At 40.7% G+C, this 22,845-nt stretch overlaps 1 protein-coding gene across 11 annotated transcripts in view; it reads right to left on the reverse strand.

Moving 5' to 3' along the window:
* Positions 1-894: 894 nt before the first annotated feature.
* Positions 895-22,845, reverse strand: part of sema6a (sema domain, transmembrane domain (TM), and cytoplasmic domain, (semaphorin) 6A) — a 166,713-nt gene continuing 144,762 nt past the window's right edge. For 5 of the 11 annotated variants that reach the window (XM_063068684.1, XM_063068687.1, XM_063068683.1 and 2 more), the window contains exons 18-20: positions 22,644-22,694; positions 19,949-20,110; positions 895-5,438 (exon numbers count right to left, since the gene is read on the reverse strand). In XM_063068684.1, coding sequence (XP_062924754.1) covers positions 4,264-5,438; positions 19,949-20,110; positions 22,644-22,694 — 1,388 coding nt within the window. In that variant the 3' untranslated portion in view covers positions 895-4,263. The remainder of the gene's footprint in view (positions 5,439-19,948; positions 20,111-22,643; positions 22,695-22,845) is intronic. The other 6 variants (XM_063068689.1, XM_063068688.1, XM_063068690.1 and 3 more) reach the window with 6 other exon arrangements.

Below are 22,845 nucleotides of genomic sequence, written 5' to 3' on the forward strand. Positions count from 1 at the left end.
AACTCCCCCTCACTGCCAACCCCGTAACCTCTTGATCCTCTCCAACCCAGCCCACTCTTTCCTCCCTTCTCCAGTGTTGGCTACACAGCTCTCTCCTGGTCATCCCATCTTTTACTGTTATCCTCTCCCCCAGAGCACAGAACAAGTGCAGCAACCCTCCCCAACTCCTGCCACACATCCCTCAATGTGCTTCACGATTCCTGGCTTGTTAATCCTTGATTACAGCCCAAGCTCATATAAAGTTTGAAACAGTTTGTGCAAATGGGGAGCACAGTGGCATAGTGGTTAACGTAATGCTATTACAACACCAGTGATCTAGGTTCAATTCTACCACTGTCTGTAAGGAGGTTGTATGTCCTCCCTGTGACTGTGTGGGTTTCCCGATACCTCCAATTTCCATTCACATTCCTAAAATATACGGGTTAATAGGTTAATTGATCACATGGGTGTAACTGGGTGGCACAAGTTCATTTGGGCTGGAAGGGCCTGTTAATGTGCTGCATCAATAAAATCCTCAACGCAGAGCTCTCATAATTTGATCATTGTACTCAAAAAACCACTAAAGTAAAGAAACAATAGTGAGAGCTGGAAAAAGTTACAGTGGTTGGTGTGGTATTATGAATTTCTGAAGTTGTGTGTAAAGGATTTTCTTTTATCCTGTCTAAAAGATTTAAATCAGTTTCTGGACCAGAAAGCTCAGAGTTGAGGAAATATGGGACAGAATGGATCATTGTTCTGTCACCCAACATAGGCATTCAGTGTAAATCAGATACAGATTTGCTGTAACAAATCAAGTGCACGCTAAACTATGAAATCAATCAGATGCTAATGCAACATTCAAGCAGCCTTAAGGCCTACGGAAGAATCGTGACACTTAAAGCAATAAACCAACAGCAGAGCAGTCTGTTTTATTACATTATGTAATAATTAAAGAGTTTTTTTTACAACATACATTTGAGTTGTGAACTGGATGTTAGGGATATGGAGCTGTGGGAAAGAGATTGTGCCAACATCACACTATTTTACATTTTACACAACCAGTATCTGACTCTTGTATCTAAGAGTTTATAGCAAGGGTGAGCTTCAAAAGGCACACATAGGGCCAGAGAGGGATTAACAAGGACACTGGCAGGAAAGAAAAGGCAGTAAACAGCACACTACCATTCATTTATTTCATGGCATTACCTTTTGAATCAAATCAATTGTTGTGAGTACCATATTGGCCTCTCAATATGAACTCATCAGGACTCATTTTGCATAAAATGTACGGTGGATTCCGATTAATTGGGCCATCAGTTAATCGGGGCAGCCACTTATTCGGGAGAACTCTTCAAGAACAAAACTAATCAAGAAAATAGCTGGGATTCCCTTCGTTGTTTTTGGGACAGTATGCCTCTTAATTGGGACAGGAAACAGTTTCTAACTAATGTCAGCCACAGCACTTGTGTGGCCATTAGACACTACACTGTGCTTAGAGCGAACCATTTTTAAATAGCGTCAGTTGCATTTGTTTGTGTTCAAGAAGTGGTGATTTTTCAAATGGATAGTTGGCAAGAAACAAGCAGTAAAATAATTCAGAACTGTCTTGCTCACTGTGGGGTCAAGCACTCAGGCTTGGAAAAGACAGAAATGGCCGGGAGTGAAAATCAAATGATTTCATTGCTTCAACAAGTGTGGAACTATAAAGAATTTGAAGGTACTGACAATTATCTTGAATGTTATAATGGCAATAGAGATTTGGAGGATGCAATTGTTGAAAGCATTGTTTGAAGGCAGTCCATTTTCTGTACTAGGTGTCTGTATGCTAATTTAGCTCATTTACAGTTAATCAAAAGAATATGGTAAAATACACTGGATGAATTCCTCTGTTGATAACTATTAGGAACTAATACACAGTTTTATAGTACTACACTAGTATTGGTAGGGTACCAATACAAAATTCCTTACTGAATTAAACAAAAGTTTGCCTTTTTTATACATTTTTAACTATTTTCATGGAATTTCAGCTAATTAGGGCAGCTGCCTAATTGGGCCAAAATGTACTGGTCCTGAAGTGACCCAAGTAATCGGAATCTACTGTATTGAAAATTCCTTGTTAAAATTATAGAATGTATTAAAATCGCACCCCAAGTTAACTTCTGAACAATCACACAGCATTTAAAGGCATAAAAAAAACAGCAAACATAACTTGCATGAAACATATGAAGTTAACATTTGAATTAGTTATCTTGAAGGAATGCATCAATGCTAGTCAACATAATATTTTGGAAATGGAGGACATAGAAGTTGTATGTGTATGCAACCTTGTTACACACTTTGGTCTAGTTCCTTCCCAAATTATTCAGCTACCATTCTAAACACTAACCAGCTTGCAAGTTGGTGTTCAACTGAAGAAAACTGAAAAAAGCAAATGAGTACAAAAAGTAATAAAAAAAAGAAAATTCATTCAGCTTGGTTGATAAAAACCGTATTTCTACATCATGTTGACAATTATTAAACATGTAAGAACACTCGATTCAACGTGCATGACAAACTGAAATACGCAAAAGAAAAATGGTAATTAGAAACACGTGTGTCAAGAAGGTTTACTATACTTCTTATTAAAGCACTATTACTGCAGCAGGAACCAGCCTGCTTTAACACTGCTTTGCCAATCCACTAACATTTAAATTGTAGGTATTGTGGTGTCTTCAACTGAGACACTGACCAATTGGGTAATTGATGACATCATAGTGACTGCCCACCTGTCACCTGTAAAAACATTATTACAGTGCAGAAATAAAGATGGAAGGACACATCCGGAGAAATGTGGATGAGCTTTAAATTTTCCGCATTTTGGGAGGGGAAGATTGGCACGACTGTGGGACGATCAAACAAATGTCACAGTTTGCAGATTTCTCCAGGACATAAAGAATTGGAGCATATGTATTCTGTGAGAGAGAAATTGGTTCCAAATGGACAGAGAAAATTTAGCAGAAATAGAATTTTTTTTTAAAAGGGGGAAATTATTTGCAGATTACTAGCAAGAACTGTACATAATCGATGTCGTAAGGCACAAATTTACACATGGAAAAAGAGGCTTGCCACACAGATGTATGCCTAGTTAGAACCAGCATGACAGAATTATGATTTATGCACTGTAACAGCTTGCCCTTCAGCAGGCTCCATCCATTGCTGCCACTTGCAAAACCAGGTTGGCTGCCACATAATGTGCCAGTTTCTAGCTTGCAAGTATCAATGACTGCCAAAACAAACAGAACCGTTAAATCCTTCTACATCCTCTCTGAATAATGGATGATGACTCCACCTGTGTGCACGGTATCTGAGTTCCTTTCCTTTCCTGTTTGAGTCCTCAGGGGAACACACCTGGACATTCTCATTGATGCACTCCCCTCCTTTCAGCTCAACGTGAAATGAACCTGTCACAGTAAAATAAATAGCCCCCTTTCTTTTGTTCTCCCCCTCCCTAAGCACTTTGATAACCCTACCAGCAGCTGAGTAGAAACACTGTACTCAGTACGCCACCTCCATATTGTTAGTGGACAGTTACCTTTAGAAAAGCATTGAAGGTCTCCAGTTAATTGACTTGACTTAAATAATTACAAACATTGCATTTTAGACTTCTTTCTGATTTTTTTTAAAAGAGATATTCATAAATTCATTTGAATGAGTCAGTCATATTTGAAATAGCACTTAAATAATAAATACCAGGAGCTATTAGTGTTAATAGTCACATTAATCATTACAAGGACAATAGCAGAGATGTAGGCCAAAGCCTTGCCAAAATGGCCGATATCTGCTGCAGCCAAGCAAATGTAACACTGAGAGGCATTTCACAGTATCTGAGACTATCTGCAAAGAGTAAACTTCAGCTATTGTTAAGTCTGAGTCCACGTCTTCAGTGCTTTGTTTCTCGAAACTCGTCTCCCTAGAGGGCAATTCCTGAAGGGTCAAGGAGACGTTACACGTTCGCTGCAGTTTTGTGCTTTAGGCTCGGTGTCCCATTGTTCTATTCATGTGCATCAATCATCAATCCCCTCAGATGGAAGTTCAACAGCTGCTAACCCCACCTTTCAAGTGCTGAGTTCAGTAGCCGCATCAATCGTAAGAAAATATTCCACTTTTCCCAGGGAGCAGAGATAAATATCTTCAGCTTAACAACAGCTCTTTTTTAAAAAAAGTAAAACACAAAACTAGTGTTGCAGTTGCAAAGCACTGACTCAGGAAGCAGGTCCCCACATCATTTTGTACTCCCCGTTGTGACTATGTACACGTGTCATTTGGTTTGATGGAAGCTGAAAGGGGAACAAATGTGGGTTTTGGTGGAACATCTGGTTTTATGGAGGGTGTGCGTTTGAGTCCCAGTCTTGGCAGAGAGTTGTATGGTGCTGTGATACTGGATCTCCTAGATACGGTTACAGCCTGTGTCTGAGACTGACCTGCATTCACCAGCATGGAGTCTACTCTTTGTGGTGCAGGAGGAGGATTCTCTCCCCTGTTAAAACTCTGGTTTCTAGAAAGGTGGGAGGAATTGGAAGAGTTAGTATTGTGGTTTCGTTTGAAAGCAGACGCTTGCGCATTTCGCTGCAATGAATTGCTCGGATAGTTTCTCTTGTATTCAATTGCATACGAAGGGGAGGGAATGTCCAGCCGCTTGCTCACACCGTTTGGAGTCACCCCAGAATTAGCGGGTCCAAGTGAGGCTTCTCTCTGGGGAACCTTAGGCGGCACCTGGTCGAGGTTCGCACCCAGTCCGTGGCAGGGGCTTTTTATGCTCCGATATTCCAGTGTGGCATTCTGATCCTCGATAGTGATTTGTGCCGTTTCTGATCTGTGCCCCTGATCTCCGTAGTCATGCTGGAAACTCTGTGGCGCGGTTGGGAGGACCACCACACTTGGAATATGGTTGGGAGAGGCATGGAGGGGAAGATCCATGGGGATGACTGGTGACCCCATGGACGTCAGGTCTTTAGTGCAGGCATTGATCAGATTCTGGTTCCTTTCCCACTGGCAGCTGCCACGGCTCAGCCTCCGCTTCTGCTGCAGGGTTGGCGTCGACTCTGGAGTGGGCAGTGCCGTCAGGTCCAAGTGATGCTGGTCGGCTTTTATCAGGATCTTCGCTGTGCCATTCGGCGTCACTATTTTACCGTTGTGCATGAGAGGCGTCAGCAGGGCCTCGGGCTTCACCTCCTTCGTCTGAGCATCGAACAGGACGCCGAGTTTTGTGATGCTGCCCATGGAGCCCCTGCGAGATCGAGGCAAGTCCTTCTCTTTCCTTTCGCCTACGTCAATGTCTCTGCGCCGGTGATCGCATATGCAGTAAACGATTATTCCTGAGAAAATTGCCCCCATGACAAAGGCAAGAATAACTGCAATAGCCAAAAGGGTAACAGGAACAAGCTGATCATGACCTTTGAGGTAACTTTCACGAATTACTCCTGAAACATTAGATAGTAGACAGAATTTAGTTTACAGGACAGGAAACACCTCTATTCACTTAAAAATACAAAGATCATTGTAAACTTGAATATACATATGATTTTGTAATCTCTAAAACAATGAACAGTCTTCACCTCCCAGGATCAACACTAAGGGTAAAATAAAAAAAGACAAACGATCCTTTGCAATCCATCACAATCAAATACCTGGCAGAGAAATAAAAAAACTTTCATAACTTGGAAACCATTTTATGCAATAACGTACAAGGGAAAAGGATCAAAAATTCAAGTCAAATTGTTGCCAAATTTCTGCTGGTCTAATGAGTAAAACATGAGACAAGGTCAGATTTGGTGCAATCCTCCAGATCAAGAAACCCCAATTCCTTTGCCAAAATGTGTGCTGAGCAATGGATCTTAAATCGGCTACGAAGAAATGCTGTAATTAGCTTTGTTCCTGCATCAGACACTGTGCATAAATACATAAATATCAGCCTTTACAATGTGAACAGCATTATAAAAAGTGGTTTCAAGTGTTAAGAGTTGATGTTCCAAACGATCAATCCCCTTATTCTTGAACTATGCTCCAGAGACCTTGACTCCAACTAAGAGAAACAACCTCTTAGCATTCAATCTGTTGGCCCCCTTCTTCTATTTAATGGGATCAGCTCCACTCCTTTTAAACCCCGCATTAGAAGCTCAGTCTACTCAATCTACACTTCATTAGAGTTTGAGATTTGGTATGTCACCAAAGACTCTATTAAATTTCTGCATATATACCTTGGAGGGCTTTCTGACTCTGGTTGCATCGCTGCCTGGTATGGAGGTGCAAATGTAGAGGATTGACGACTCAGCCTGCTACACCTCGGGCACCATTAAGGACCCTCACTATGTGGGACATGCCCTCTTCTCGTTACTACGATCAGGGTGAAAGTACAGGAGCCTGAGACCTACATTCACTTTTTCAGGAACAGTGTCTTCCCCAATACCATCAGATTTCTGAATGGTTCGTGAAGAAATAAACACTCCCTCGCTATTCCAATTTTGCACTATTTATATGTATATTTTTATTGTAATTTATATTAATTTTGTAAGTCTGTACTGTACTGGTTGCTACAAACTAACAAAATTCATTACTAACGTCGGTGACAATAAACCTGGTTCTGTTTCTGATCGGCTTCAAGGTTCCGAAGTTCAGCCCTCTCCGGGATTGGTCTAAAAACTGTTTTCTGTATCAACATCATTAGCTATAAGGAGAGGTCAGACAAACATAAGAGTGTTTTCTCCACAGCAACAGAGACTGAGTTGAGGCCTGATGGAAATTTGTAACATTATGAGAGGCGCTGATAGGGTAGACAGTCACAATCTTTTTCCCAGAGTATAAATGTCAAATAAGAGGGCATAGTTTTAAGGGGGGGGGGGTAAGTTTAAAGGAGATGTGCAGGGCAAGTTTATACGGAGAGTGGTAAGTGTATGGAGCATCTACGAGGGGCACCGGTGGAGACAGATATAATAGTGTGTGTTGACCATAAGACATAGGAGCAGAATTAGGCTATTTGGCCCATCGAGTTTGCTCTGTTTAAATAGGCACACAAAAATGAGAGAATGTAAGGATGTAGACCATGTGCGTGTTGGAGAGATTAGCTAAATTTGGCATCGTGTTTAACACAGATACTATGGGCTAAAGGGACTGTTCTTGGGCTGTATTATTCTACGTTCTAACTCTAAGACCAGTATATCCTTCCCAAGTTAAGGAGGACGAAACAATATTCAGTCCTCCAGATCAGGGTCCTATATAACCGGAGCAATTATCCTTACTCTAGTACTCCAACTTCCCTGAAATAAAAAAGACCATTTTAAGTGCTTCGTATGATTGCAAACTTTTTGCAGTTGATGTACATGTGGGACAAACAGCAAATAATTTGCCATTGAAGACTGGACATTGAGGTAAGGTGCTTGTCTTTGTGGAAACTTAGTCTTCAGACCAGGGGTCCACAAGCAATTTTTATGCCATTGAGCCTTACCATTAACCAAGGGGTCTGTGCACCCCAGATTCGGAACACCTGCTTAAGACAAAGTCCTTAGCCTTTAGACTGAGCTTAGATGATGCAATGAAGATGTGGTAGCAACTCAGTGCATAAAAGCATTGAGTCCAGAGATTCAGTTGTTGTTTAGACCAAACAACAGAATGGAGAAGCAATGTGATCGAAGTGACGTTGATCATGGAATGATTGCTGGTGCCAGACAGGGTGGTTTGAATATCTCAGAAACTGCTGAGCTGGGATTTTCATGCACAGCAGTCTCGAGAGTTTACCGAGAACGGTGCACAAAACAAATAAAAACAAATACAGTGAGCAGCAGTGGACAAAAATGCCTTGTTAATAGGAGGAGAATGGCCAGACTGGGTCAAACTGACAGGAAGTTGACAGTAACTCAGTGGTGTACAGAAGAACACTTCTGAATGCACAGCACTTCAAACCTTGCAGTGGACGGGCTACAGCAGCAGAAGACCACGAACACACACTCAGAGGCCACTTCATAAGGTACAGGAGGTACTGGATAAAGTGGCCACTGAGTATATTCCTTACAGATCTCAAACTGTTGAACCCAGCTGCTGAGTAAAACAGTTATAAGGATGCTAAAATAATGAGACTTCCTGGACAGCACATACTTTAGGCAAAAGTACAATTAATCTTTGGAATAATGGGTGTCTTTAAGGATTTCAGAAAAAGCATATTTTGCAATGGAAATTACATTAAAATGAATCTGAAACTGGAATTACCATTAAACGTAAGCCAGTGAATATGTTACCGCTTAAAGACCAGTAAATCAGAATTTCTGAAGTGCATTCATTTGCAGGCCTTATCTCCCTGCAACATACCTGCAATATTTACACAGAGCTGAATAATCGGAACATTGTCAACACCACTGATCCTAATTCCATTGCAAAATGTCTACGATTAATGGCTGTCTCTATTTTAAAGAAGTTTTGCTTCTGTTACTTAGTAATGAAAATGGTCAAGTAACTTCGCGCAATTAGATTAGCAAGGAGTAGAAGTATAAGATTAACCGGGCATTTTTAGCACATTATTTTAAGGGAACAGTTCGGGAGGGTTTAAACTAATTTGGCACGGGGAGGAGAACCAGAGTGAAGATGAGGTTTACAAGCTGAGGTAGTGTGTAGTGAGACTCCAAGCAAGGAGAGACTGATGATAGGGCAAAATTGCCGTCAACGGGATGAGTTGAATCATAAGAGACGGACCCAATCGAAAAGCGTGAATACATGACTGAAGGTATTGTATTTGAATGCACATAGTTTACGGAATAAGGTAGCTGAACTTGTAGCACAGTTAAAGACTGGCAGGTATGATGTTGTAGGCATCACTGAATCATGGCTAAAATAAGACTATAGCTGGGAGCTTAATGTCCAAGGATACACATTATATCAAAGGGACTTGCAGAAAGGGGTGGTGGGGGGGGGGGGGATGGCAGATGATCTGACTAAGTATTTTGCATCAATCTTTACTGTGGAAGACACTAGCAGTATGGTGGAAGTTCCAGGAGTTAGAGGTCATGAAGTATGTGATGTTACCATTACTAGTCAGATTAGAGAAGATTCTTGGGAAACTCAAAAGTCTAAAGGTAGGTAAGTCACCTGGACCAGATGGTGTACACTTCAGGGTTCTGAAAGAGGTGTCTGAAGAGATTGTGGAGGCATTAGTAATGATCTTTCAAAAAACACTAGGTTCTAGAATGGTTGTGGAAGACAGGCAGAAGAAAGGAACTATAAGCCAGTTAAAACCTCAGTGGTTGGGAATTTAACAATCAGGATAGACAAAGGAGAATTGATGGATGTTGTATTTTCAGAATGTCTTTGATAAGGTGTTACACATGGGCCTACTTAACCAGTTAGGAGTCCATGGTATTCAGGAAATATTCTAACATTGATAAAACTGTAGCTGATTGGCAGGAGGCAAACTGTGGGAATACAGGGAGCCTTGTCTGGCTGGCTGCCCGTGACTAGTGGTGTTCCACAGGGGTCTGTGCTGGGATTGATTATTTTTACATTATATGTCAATGATTTGGACGACAGAATCGATGGCTTTATTGCAAAGTTTGGAGACGATGTGAAGAAAGGTGGACATTGTAGTTTTGAGGAAGTACAGAGGCTACAGAAGGACTTAGACAGATAGGAGAATGGCCAAAGAAGTGGCAGATGGAATACTGTGTCAGGAAGTGTCGCAAAGTGATTTGGTTGTCCTTGCCCAGGATTCCCTAAAGGTTAATTTGCAGGTTGAGTCTGTGGTGAGGAAGGCAAATGCGATGTTAGCATTCATTTCAAGAGGACTGGAATATAAAAGTAAGGATGTAATTTTGAGACGTTATAACGCACTGTTGATACCTCACTTGGAGTATTGTGAGCAGGTTTGGGCCCCTCAGAAAGAACATTCTGAAACAGGAGAGGGTTCAAAGGAGGTTAACAAAGATGATTCCAAGACTGAATGGCTTGTTATATGAAGAGCTTTTGATGGTTCTGGGCCTTTATTCAGTAGAATTCAGAAGAATAATGGCTGACCTCATTCAAACCTATCAAATCTTGATGGAGTGGATGTGGAGAGGATGTTTCCTATGGTGGGAGGGTCAAAGACCAGAGGACACAGCCTCAGAATAGAGGGGCATCCTTTTAGAACAGAGATAAGGAGGAATTTCTTTAGCCAGTGAGTGGTGAATCTGTGGAATTTGTTGCCACAGGCAGCAGTGGAGGCCAAGTCTTTATGTACAGGTATAGATAAGGCAGAGATTGATAGATTCTTGATTGATCAGGGCATGAGGCATACGGGAAGACTGGAGCTGAGAGTAAAAACGGATCAGCTATGATGAAATGGCAGAGCAGACTTGATGGACCAAATGGCCTAATTCTGCTCCTATATCTTATGGTTTATGGTCTAATATATTAAGAAGACTCCTTTTAATGGCCTCTGCAGAGGCACACATTTAATTTTTCAAATCACATCTTTTATCTCCAACTAGCAGCCGTTGTCTATAGCACTCCTGAGGCAAAATGGTCTCTGTTGTTTTTATGGTCAGTTAGGTGAGCCATGAGGTTGAACCTTGGGACTTAGGTACCTCATTCATCATGGCAAGGATGGGTATACAAGCTTCACATCCAAGTCATGTTAATGTAGCACTAATTATCCGCTACTACTTCCCTGATAATTGGGGAAAGGGTTTAAGAAATGAGAACGAGAGGTCATGGGTTTGGCTGAAAGGTGAAGTATTCATGGAGCTTCTGAGGGAAAATTTCTTCACACAGAGGGCACTGCAAGTGTGAAATGAGCTGCTTATGGAAGTGGTAGATGTGGTAACATTTAGGATAGGAACACAAATGAGAGGGGCTTGGAGGTGTATGGGACTAGACAGAATACCAGGTCAGCATGGACTGGATAGGCCGAATGGCCTACTTCTATGCTGCAATACTGTATGACTCTATGATCAAGTAAGAACAATCCTTGAGCTACTCTCGCATTGTGCAACTTCCTATAGTGCTAAAAATCAGTTCCTATTTGTTGCAGGTAGTTCAGAGTGGTCATGGAAGAGAAGTGGAGAAATAAATTACCTACAGCAGAAAAATGAGGATGAAATGCCTCCAGCTGGTTTGCAGATTGAGAACAAGGGAATTTTAGTTCTGATGCTCAGGTATCTATGGGTAGAATGATAGCATAGCAATTGGTGTAATACTTTACTGCGGAAACTGTAAAATCGGGGGCGAGTTCAGTTCCTGCTGCTGTCTGTAAGAAGTTTGTATGTTCGCCTGAGACCACATGGGTTTTCTCTAGGTGCACCAGTTTCCTCCCACATTTTAAAGGCGTACAAGTCAGTGTTGGCAAGTTGTGGGCATGCGACATTGGCACCGGAAGCCTGGCGATCCTTTTGGGCTTCCTCCAGCGCATCTCGGTCTGCGTTGGTCATTGATGCAAACAGTGCATTCCACGATGTGTTTGTTTCCATGTACATGTGAAGTAAAGCTAATCTTCATCGGAGAGCATTGGATGGGACAGAGATTGCAAAGTGAAGGGGAAAGAATCCAGTTCAGTAGTCATCATTATGTGAGTGACAGATGATCCTTTAAAAACGTGGGAAGCCCGGAATCATTGGGTAGAGTAAATGAAGTGCCAGCTGTGGGCCCTTATTGACAAATTATGCTTTGGTGTCAGACATTCATGGATAAAGATTTAAATTGCATGGGGAATGTTTCCAAGGAGACTGCTGCTTGAATTGTCTCGGGCTAAAACGTTGACTGTACTCTTTTCCATTGATGCTGTCTGGCCTGCTGAGTTCCCCCAGCATTTTGTGTGTGTTGCTCGGATTTCCAGCACCTGCAGATTTTCTCATGTTTGTGAGTCTCAATCGTAACTCAGTGGTAGGTTCTGACTCAAAACATTATGGATTTAAGATGCACTCAAACAAAACAAAAATCCATTCAGACATTGTTTGTGTCCTTGCTGACTGTATACTATGTGGGAAGTGCAACCGGATGCAGCTCCCGAAGGAGTGGCTGGTCTTGTCGCTGGACTCACTCAGGAATATCCATGATGCTGGCATCACAGAGAGGAGCTGCCACGCCAGAGACGCCAGCGGCAGTTGGTTGGGTGACCAGCAGTAAAGGTAGAAGGGTTTTGCAAGGAGTTCAAGATTCTCCTGTGGCCATTCCACTCTCCAACAAGTATCTCATTTTGGAATCTGCTGGGGGAGGGGTACGGAAATGACCTTTCAGAGTGTGGTGACGACAAGGAGCACGATCAATCTAACCCTTAAACCCCGTTTTTCTAATATCCATATGTGCTTATCTAGGAGTATTTTAAATGGCCCTATTGTGAAAACTTCCAACACCACCTCTTGCAAACAGACAGGAGATTCCTGGCTGTGAACAACACTCCAGGATGGTGAGTTGGCTCCTGTCTTCTGGGGTCAAGGATGTCTCCGGGTGGTTGAAATACATCCTCAAGCAGGAGAGTGAGCAACCAAAGATCACCGCACACACTGACATGTGAACAAGAGATGCCTCAAAAAGGGATTGCAGTACAGTGCAATACTTAAAATATACATCAATTACAATAAGAAATATATAGAGTGTGTGTGTGTATATATATATAGAATATTAAAAAGTAGGACCTTAAGGGCTCGACTACCTGGATTATTCCTGGTGTGCTGTGCAAATGAGGCAGCAACAGAAGAAGAGGGCAGGTAAGGAGCTTGTGTACAAGAGGGACAAGTTGCACTCGAACTACTGGGGACCAATATCCAGGCAGGGAGATATGCTAGTGCTATTCGGAAGGATTTAAGCTAGTTTGAATGGGGAGTGGGTCGCAAAATAGTCGTGTGGAATATGGGAAAGTTGAGGCAAATACAGAAGTGAGTTCAGTTGGCAGGATGGGCAGGAGTGGGTAAGGGAGGGAGGAGGGGTTGATAGACTAAACTGCCTGCATTTATCTTAATGCGAGAAGCCAGATAGGCAAGGCAGATAAGCTTAAGGCATGGACAAACTGAAGGATATGATAGCCACTACTGAAATATGTTGGAGGGATGGATAGGGTTACTACCTCAGTGCCCTGGGGTATAAAAGCTTCAGGCTTTTATAGAGGTGGAGGTAGGAGAGGAGAGGGAGCTACATTTTTGGTTAAGGAGAACATTACAGTATTACTAAGAGAGTATATACCCGAGGAATCACAAGGACACAAGCAACTCCTTCCCTCACTTCCCATAATGTCCTAGAACACATTGGGTCTGGCCTCAAGGACTTATCCATCTTTATGTACTTTGTCCTCCAGCACCTCCCCTTTTGTAATATCAATGTTTTAAGACATCACTGTTCCCTTTCCTGAATTTGCTCATTTCCATGGCACTCCCCATGGTAAATACAGACAAGAAAGATAAATAAGACGTTGCCCATCTCCTGTGGCTCCACACATAGTGGACTACATTGATCCTTATTCTCCCTAAAGTTGTCTGAGTAGTGAAGAAGGGTCTCCGCCTGAAACATCGACTGTTTATTCATTTCCATAGATGCTGCCTGACCTGCTGAGTTCCTCCAGCATTTTGTGTGTTTCTCTCTAAAGTTACCCTTTTCCTTTAATATGCATGTAGAATCTCTTAGGATTCTTCTTGTCGTTATCTTCCAAATCTAACCCATGTCTTCTTTTTACCCTCTTAATTCCCTATACTCCTCAAGGGATTTACTTGATTCCAACTACCTATACCTGACACAGGCATGAATACCCCTCATGAGACAGGGTTCCCTAACCCACCAGCCTTGCTCTCCACTCTAGCAATTAAGTTTTGCAAATTCTGGTCTAATGCCAACAAAAGTAGCCTTGCGCCAATGTAGAACTTTCCTACCTTTTTCCATAACTATTTTATAACTAATAGAATTGTGGTCACTGGTCCCAAAGCACTGCCCCACTGACACTTCAGTCACTTTCCCTGCCTTATTTCCCAATGTGAGGTCAGACGTAGTCCCCTCTCTGACTGGATATTCTTGAGAAAAATTTGCTAGACACACAACAAATTTTGCCCATGCAAGCCTTAGCAGTTGGTCAATATTAGAAAAGTTGACATCATCTACTCTTACAACTGTATTATTCTTGCAGCTAATTAACTGCCTTTCTATATATTTGATCCTCTAATTCCCTTTGACTATTGGGGAACCTATCCCATTAAAGTTGTCTTCTTCTCTCATTTCTGAGCTTCATTCACATGACCTCACTGGATAATCCTTCAAGATTATCCTAATTACTGCTGTGATGTTCTCCTTAATCAATAATACTTCTCTTCCTCCTCTTTTACCTCAATTCACAAATGGAACATCTATACTCTAAAACGCTGAACTACCAGTCCTACCCATCCCTCAATCGTGTTTTTATAATAGCTATGAACACTCGTAAGACTCACTTATGAACAGGTTCTTTCTTTTTTACAGGTGCCCTGAAGTTGATTTTTCCCATTAACCAGAAAATACACAAAATCATTGGATATGCCAGCTCATATCTACACAGTATTATAATGAACGGTGTTGATGGGGGCTAACTAACTTTAACATTAACACTGTCTTAGCCTGATTCAGAAAAGATGAGTTATTTTCAGTACCTTGACAATATTTATCCCTCTGTCAATTTACCTGAAACAGATTAGCTAGTTGTCACCTTTCTATTTATGAAAGCTTGCTGCATGCAAACTCATCATCCAGTTTTGTACTTCATAATTATTTCATTGTCTGTTTCAGGTAGGCAACCTCATCGCCAAGAAGTCAGTACTTTCGAATATCACAGCTGACATTCCCCAGGAATGTTGAGAGTGGCTACTTCGAACCCAGAATTCATCTCACAGAACATTCACATGCAAAAACAACAGACTGAACAATAAACACAAGAGATTCTGCAGATGCTGGAAATCCTGAGCAACGCATACAGGTACAATGCTAGAAGAATTTAGCAAGTCAGGCAGCATTTATGGAGGAGAATAAACAGTCGATGTTTTGGCCGAGACCCTTCAAGAGGACCCAAAGATATTTAATCTGTCCTCATCTTTAACTAACTTTACCCCATGCTAACAGCAGAAATTCTAATTTCAACAAATAACTAAACAGTACTTTGCAGTCAGATGAAGTCTTATCAGTCTCTACTCGTTTTTGTTAGCTACAAATCAAAATTTCTAGTGGATTATATGAGAAATTGTGGGAGGATGATGGAAGGGAAGGTCAAAGAGACGTGAAGTTATTTGGTTCTGCTCCATTATGGAGATATTCACTATATAGAGATTGTTTGTCAGGCACGGAATCACAACTTTTGAAATAATGCAGTCCAGGAAGAAGTACTTAGTGGACTAAGTTACTTCCCAAGAAGGCAGGAAACCAGAACACCTTCTGTTGTACAGTTAATATAGTGTTAGTGATTATTCGCATAGCTTTCATTAGGCTCATGTTTCAAATAAATTAAAGCTGATAAGCAGAGTTGTTGCTGTAATGTTCACTGAAATTGCATTTGAATCACAGCTCTTGTACACATTGAAACATGTAGAAATGTCTGGTTGACGCGTTGTAATAATCATAATGAAAAATCCCAGATTTCAGCTCAATAGAAGCTGACAGCTGGGATTAATATTCGTCACTTTAAATTTTACACAATGTGATTGAGTATGTGTCCAAACAGCATGTAAATTCAGTGACCTGAAGTGCATTAAACGTTACAGTTGAAGTGGGGGGGGGGGGAATAAAAGTTCAGATTGACTACCAAAAAAAACCTCAAGATACAGATTGCTTTATGCAGCATTGACAGGACAAACATATTTTTAGTAAAGTAGCCTACAAAAATAGAACATTTCTGTTAAGCTGCAAAAGGGAGAAACGTAAACGTTATTATCCTAGTTGCGAACAGGTTCCGTCTTTACAGATCTAAGTTTGCTAGAAAATACACAAATCACTCATTGTGGTAACTACCCACACCGTATGAAATGAACGGTATTGATCAAGGACGATAAACATGAACATTTGTTTATTGTCTGCCCCTGCCTAATTACAATGATACTAAGTCTCACGCTCAAAGGCTGGTTTTAATGGGGTTTAAGTATCAGTGAACGTTACATTGTTTATAGAGTAGTATTGCATAAATATCAATGGAGGCGACTTAATTCCAATTTCTAAATTAACTCTGTTAAGTGACCCCCCGCAGGGAAACTGCCAGCATGTATCCTGAAGAGAAAGCACTGTCTGATTACTTTAGGAAGTTTACATATAAACAAATCTTTTTTTTCAAGATTAGTATTCGTTTGAATTGAATAATATTTTAGTGAGCTTGTGAATGTACGGGTGTCCATAATTCAAGCATTGGTAACTTGGAGAGGATCTGCAAAGAACTTTTTAAGAACATGGCCCTCACTTTCTCTGACTAGACTTCAGCTCCTCATTTTCACCTAACTCAGAAAACAGTGAAGAAATATTAAGGTCGGAGAGGGTGATGATACGTCTAAGGCACAAAGCACGATTTCTCATATATGCTTAAACAGTAAAGTACAGATGGCTTAGCAGTGCAAAACTAGATACAAAGAAACAGAATTCAAGCTAAAAATACTGTGATATATTGCAGTTGGGAACTTTATCTGTAAACAAGCATGTCCAATACTTCATGATTATGAAGGGCACACAGATAAAAACTGCAAGCGCGAAAGAAATTCTCTCGAGTTAATTTTGTAAACCAGCAATTCTCAGCCACTGCCAGTACAAACCGTTATATTTGTATCAACCGGGCAGAGACTGCAAAGGCTCCAGACATCTGGTAACTGAGATAAGGAGGAACAGAGGAGAGGGGCTATCCTTGACTTAGGCAATTGACAGAGATATCAAAAACTATTAAACAAGGGTTACAAGGACATGCAGACATAAATCACAAGTGGGAAAAAGGAATGGTCAAATCCTAAAGGAGGGAAAAATGAGAGGTGATTTTATGCTCTACTGGTTCTCCCATTTCTGTTGTTAGTAATGAATCATACAACACACAGTAAGGCCTTGCAACATTTCATACAAGAAGATGAAATGTCCAGTGGGGGGGGTGGTCTTCAATACAATGGCAGCAGAAGGGAAGGTTAGACTGGGGGGTTATTTTTTTTTTGCAAAAATGATTCATATCATTAGTTTACCACACAAAAATGCAGTAGAAAGAAGCATACTCTGAAAGATTTTCATAAAAATAATTTATAAAAATAAAAAAATCTGGCCAATGTTGACTGTAATTGAAGAAATGAAAGTGGGTGCTGTCTTTGTAGCTTCGTTGAAACATTTCAGAGTATTCAATATCAGAAGCAGCTGCACACACATAAAATGCCTCACCCACATAGACCGGCCTGTCAGGTCAGTCCACTTATCCTGCAGCACGGAGAGTATTTTGCTTGAAACAGCACAACCCAAGGGAGACTGGTCATGTGGGTGCGACATCTCCAGGGAACCAGTGTGTAACATAGAATTAGGTTAAACAGAGCAGAGTTTTGCGAAAAAGCAGCAGCACAGACATTGTGGTGGATACATTCACACTGCACGTGCATTTTCTCAGAGGTCGTGATGGGGAGCAATACAGCAAACGAGGAATATGAATTTCAATAATTGAACTCCATGCGGCATTGTGCAAAATAAACTGAAAATAATTCTCAAACGCCAACAGAAAAAAAACATACCACATTAACCATAAATAAGCAGAAAAAAACAAATCCATTTCCCAATAAAACCATCAAATGCAATTGACACCAAGCTTTATAGGTAATTTAGTGTATTAAAAGCACACCCACACACCAGTATGTCAGACCCATGCAGTCACCTCTGCTACCATTGTTCTTTGTAAGGAGGTAAACTGCTTCCAGCTCTGTCACTACTAATCAAAATGACATCCCGCAGTGCATTAAAAATTAAAATGACCTTGTTTGGTGTTAATAAGGCTCTTGGGTCACTGCCATTCCCTGTTTTAATCAAAACTGAGCACAAGAAAGGTAAACCCAATGAACACAAAGGGTTAGCAAGGACACAAAATTGGAACAGGGCCAATTGTCCGTGAAATGTTTACGTGGGTTAATTGCGTCTTTATTCACAATGAGGTTACATTTTTTGAGCTAGTTTCCTTTTGCTTCCAAATACTGACTCCCCCAACTCACAAAAGTACCCTTACTAAGATGGAGCCAGTGGCCATTCTGCAAAAGCCAAGAATTGCATTCTCAGTCAAACATGCTACCAGCAGTGGTTGTGCTTTGCAGCCTGCTCAGAAATTGATTTAAATGGAAGGAATCTCAGGGGCAGAGAAGAACCCACTAGCTCTTCTATATACTGCACGAGAAGAATTTTTTTATGGCAATGAGGTCTGGGTTTTAAATGCAAGTGAAAACTCTGTGGCTAATTGGCTCTCTTTGGCTGTTTCAACTTTTCCTCCAAGTAAGATTTGTTACTCATTGTGGACCAAGAATCAAACCTGGGATTTCCCAGTTAGGCAGGGCACACATAAATATAGTCTTTCCTTCTTTTAATCAATACTCACTTCCTTTTGTGTTTGTTTTTCTTGTCATGCAAGTTTTTACTTTTTTTAGTCAGATTCCACAGCAGCTCACTAAAGCTTGGGTCTTGCCATCCCAGCTAGTAATTATTTATAGCTTTTAAGCTTTCCTTTGTTATTGTACAGGTTCTAAGATGATTAATAGTTACTTTAAATTAATACCTACTGTGGTTAGCTTTTAAAGCTACAGATGAGGCCGAACTATTAACCTGAAGGACATATTTTACTTAAATTATGATTCAATGTTAATCACTTAACTAACTTCTATCACCACTATGTTTATGTCCAATTAAAACATTTTGATGAAACCCCAAACTTATTTCCCACAGATAATCAGCTTAAATATTTCACAGAAGTAATGGGATAAATAGTTCTAGCCAAAAATTTGCGCTGTTTATAAAAGGGGTTATCATAGTATTGACCATCATACTGTGAGAAGAACACACAAAAAAATACTGGAGGAACTCAGCCGGTCAGGCATCATCTATGGAAAGAAATAAGGGTCGAGGTTTTGGGCCAAGACCATTTATTAGGACATTTTTTGGTTTATACAGAGAGTAACTTTGAATTGGAACTTGTTACCTGCAGAGTTTGTTGACAGAACTATCAAAAGAGAACTGGAAGGCACAATAAATAATTTACAGGGCTGTGAGGAATGGAACAAACTATTCAGAGCTGGCAAAGAACTGAAAGGCCATTAGTCTCCTTGTGTGCCACAACAATTCTATGCTTCTCCAACTTTGATCATAATCAAGTGGCACAGAGCAGCAATTGATATTAACTTTGCTGCTTTCTATTTCGCAGGTTAATCACCCTTGAGGAAGAGTGGAACGCAAGGCAGAACTGGAAATTAAAAGTGCATGTCAATCCAGTCTGTGCATGTCTAACAGCCTAGAAACAAGTCACCCAAATTTAGCTTTAAAATTGGATATTGTTGAGGGAATGGAGAAAGGACTGGGAGCAAATGAGCAGACCTGTTTCTTTTGAGAATGTTATTATTGTTCATTTTTAAATTTCATTTATGAACACTGCCGAGAAGGCCAAAGTTTATTACCAGCTCTGAGATACTTCTGAGTTGAAAGGCTTGTTAGTCTCTTTCATTAGGCCAAGAGTCAACCCCAGAGCTGGGAGTCTGGATTTGTGTCCAGGCCCAGTTCTTTTAAGGATGAGAGCTTTCTTTCTAGTCTATTTCATTGGGTAATTAAGAGTCAATTTCATAATCTGGATTCATGTCTAGTCCCAGTTCATTCAGGATGAGAGCTTCCTTTATGCTTGAGTTGCTCAGAAATAAATTGATGGCAGTGACACCAAGAATCAGTTAAGTCCAATATCTCCTTTTTTTTTGCATAAGTCAATGGATTTTACCCAGCCGGAAGCAGCGACCCTGCCATTTACCCCCGCCACAGGAAAGGAGTGCTTCCGAGGCCTTACCGTTGGTATCATGGTGAATGTGTGGAGGGTTAGCCACGTATGGGTCAATGATTTCTGAGGACGCAACAACATTCTTCTGATCCAGCATCGGCCCCTGGGCATCAAAACCCTCCTTAACTGCTGTAGGAGGGGTGGTAGTGGAAAAGGCAGAACTGAAGTGGCCTGTCATCATTGTAAACACAGTCAAGGTCATTCTGTTTTACTCAAGAGTCTGAACTTATTGTTAAGTCAGGAAAAACAGAAACATCTGTTTTAGCATAAGTCAGTTGTTTTTTAAAATTCATTTTACATTAAATTATCTTAAAATTTATTTTCCTCTTTCATATTAAATCTGCAATGAAATACATAGCAACAATGACAACCCATGCTAGCTTGCAGCACGCTGCATCTGTGAGACAGGGGTCTTGAATGACTGTGATGGCAATCAGAGACATTGCTAAGAGAAGGAGGGAGCCATTTTAAGGATTGTCAACAATGATTTTGCCACAGGATTGTCCTTTAGTCTGCTGGACCTAATCATTAAAAAGAATTTATTTTTGCTTGGTGCCATAGGCTGAAAGGTTGTGCTGACAGAAGCATTTCATTACTCACCGTCAACTATGACAGGAAATATTGTTTCACAGCAGACATTTTCAGTGTAACTAGAGGGGGGGAGTGTTTATATTACAAGGAGAAAACATTGAGAGGAATGAGAATAAACAGCCTATCCTGTTACTACCCTCCATTTTAGAAAAAGAACTATCCCCAGGGAGATGTCTTATTCAGATTACATTATATTCCGGTAAAAATTATGATTATCAGAAATGAAATATTACACTATAAGACATTTACACTTGCATTAACTGCAGAAATATATTACCTGAGGCTAAGGGGACTGTTGCAGTTAACCTGTCTAATAAAAGTAATGTTTAATATTTTCCTCATCATGAATATTTGGCTTGAGGAATGTTTGTCGTTGACTCCTCACCATCCTCATTCATTCATCGTATTCCATGAAGGAGTTAGCTCAGAAAGTCAAAGATGCCAATGAAGCGGAGAGTTAAATAATGCAAATGTCCTAATTTGCATATATAAATGCACTTGTGCCCTATATAGAACAATTTGGGGAAGTCATAAAGGGGTAGGACATAACTTGAATGGTCAGGAATGCTGATGAATGGAGGGATCTTGCAGTTCAAATCCATAGTTCTCTTAAAATGGCAACACTGGTAGCTAAGTATTCAAGAGGGTATTGGGCATGAGTCAGGGCAACTTTATAATACTGTAGGAAGGATGTGGTTGCACTAGAGAAAGTACAAAAGAGATTCAGGAAGACTTTTGCCTCGACTGGAGGATTTTTTAGGCTGGGCTTGTTACCTTGGAGTGAAGGAGGCTGAGGGGACCTGAATGTGGAATATACAATTACAAGGGGCATAGGTATGGTAGAGGATCAGAATCTTTTATTTTTCCCATGGCAGGGGAGGACAGAGGTGCAAGTTAAGAGGAAGGAGCTTTAAAGGGAATTTGGGGGAAACATTGTTAACTAGAGAGTTGCTGGTATTTGGAACCTGTTGCCTGAGGAGGTGGTGGAGTTAGATACAATCAGTACATTTAAGAGACATTTAGACAAATATTGAAATAGATTAGGCAGAGAAGGGCATGGGCCAAATGTGGGTAACTAGAATTAGAGCAGATGGGCAAAAGTTCAGCATGTACATGATGGTACGAAGGGCATGTTCTGTACTGTGCAACCCTATGTGTCCATGACTCTACAGAAATCCTCATGACAGGTTGCAAATTGCAAAGCTTTGAACTTGCCCTGAGAAAGTTCAGCTTATCTAAAAATCCATCCAAGGTCAATTTTTTTTGTGATATTAAGGTGTTGGCATTGCTAAGATAACAGATCAGGCAAGATCTTGCTGAATGGCAGAGTGGATGTGATCTTCTGTACCGTCCTTAGGCAATGCTGAGTTAATGTATGGCAGCTGGGGTCCTTTACATTCTTTGGACAGTGAGGGCAGAACTTGGATGAAATGAAGGTAAGGTTCCCACTACCGATAACTGGAAGTTTTCTTTGGGTAGTACAACATAGGGAGCAAATGGATGGCCTGTTAGCACAGGAACTGGAGCTAGATTCACAGAAGAGTCTGCATTTCCAGGGGAAGCAGCTGGTATGAAAATGAGCATGACTGGCCATCGGAGGGAAAGTGAAACCTGATTCTTTAATATCTTTCAATATGTAATACATGGAAAAATCCAATTCTTGGTCTTTATCATCTGCTAATTTCCAGAACAATCCATAGGCAAGATCTTTGCCAGAACCTCACTTTATGCGATCCCAATTTGAGGCTGAAAACTCGTCCATAATTTTGAGAACAGAGTAACACTAAAAAGAGGACCCAGCATTGTCGAGCATGCGATATCATGTAACCAGTAAGTCTAGATATGTATGCAGTGTGTTAGACAAAATAGTCTTGTTCATAGTCAGTCAAGGATAGCTGCTGTGATTAGGCATTCCTATTGCTCTAATCAGCAAGACTTTGGTCTTGTAGCAATGCTAGTATCTACAGAAAACTAACTGGAGTGTAGAATATTAGAAGACAAGGAAGCCATAGAAAGAACAGCTAAATAATCTATGTTAGCAGGAGAACTGATTTACAGTTAAAATAAGTGCATACTAAAGTTGATAAAACTGGGTTAAAAAAGAAACACTGACCATATACTGTATCACGAGACATTTCATGACCTTGTGGAGTGGTTGAAAAGTCTAAGAAGAAAACAACGATGGAAAAGAAAACAAAACGTTTCAAAAAAAGGAAAAGAAATATAGTATAACTGTAATATAAAAACTTGAATCTGAGTCTCAATGATAAAATGTAGTTAGGAGATGGGAAAGATGGAATGTTAACCAAATGTTC

This window comes from Mobula hypostoma, chromosome 16 (genome assembly GCF_963921235.1).
Source record: "Mobula hypostoma chromosome 16, sMobHyp1.1, whole genome shotgun sequence".
In the NCBI taxonomy this organism is placed as follows: domain Eukaryota; kingdom Metazoa; phylum Chordata; class Chondrichthyes; order Myliobatiformes; family Myliobatidae; genus Mobula; species Mobula hypostoma.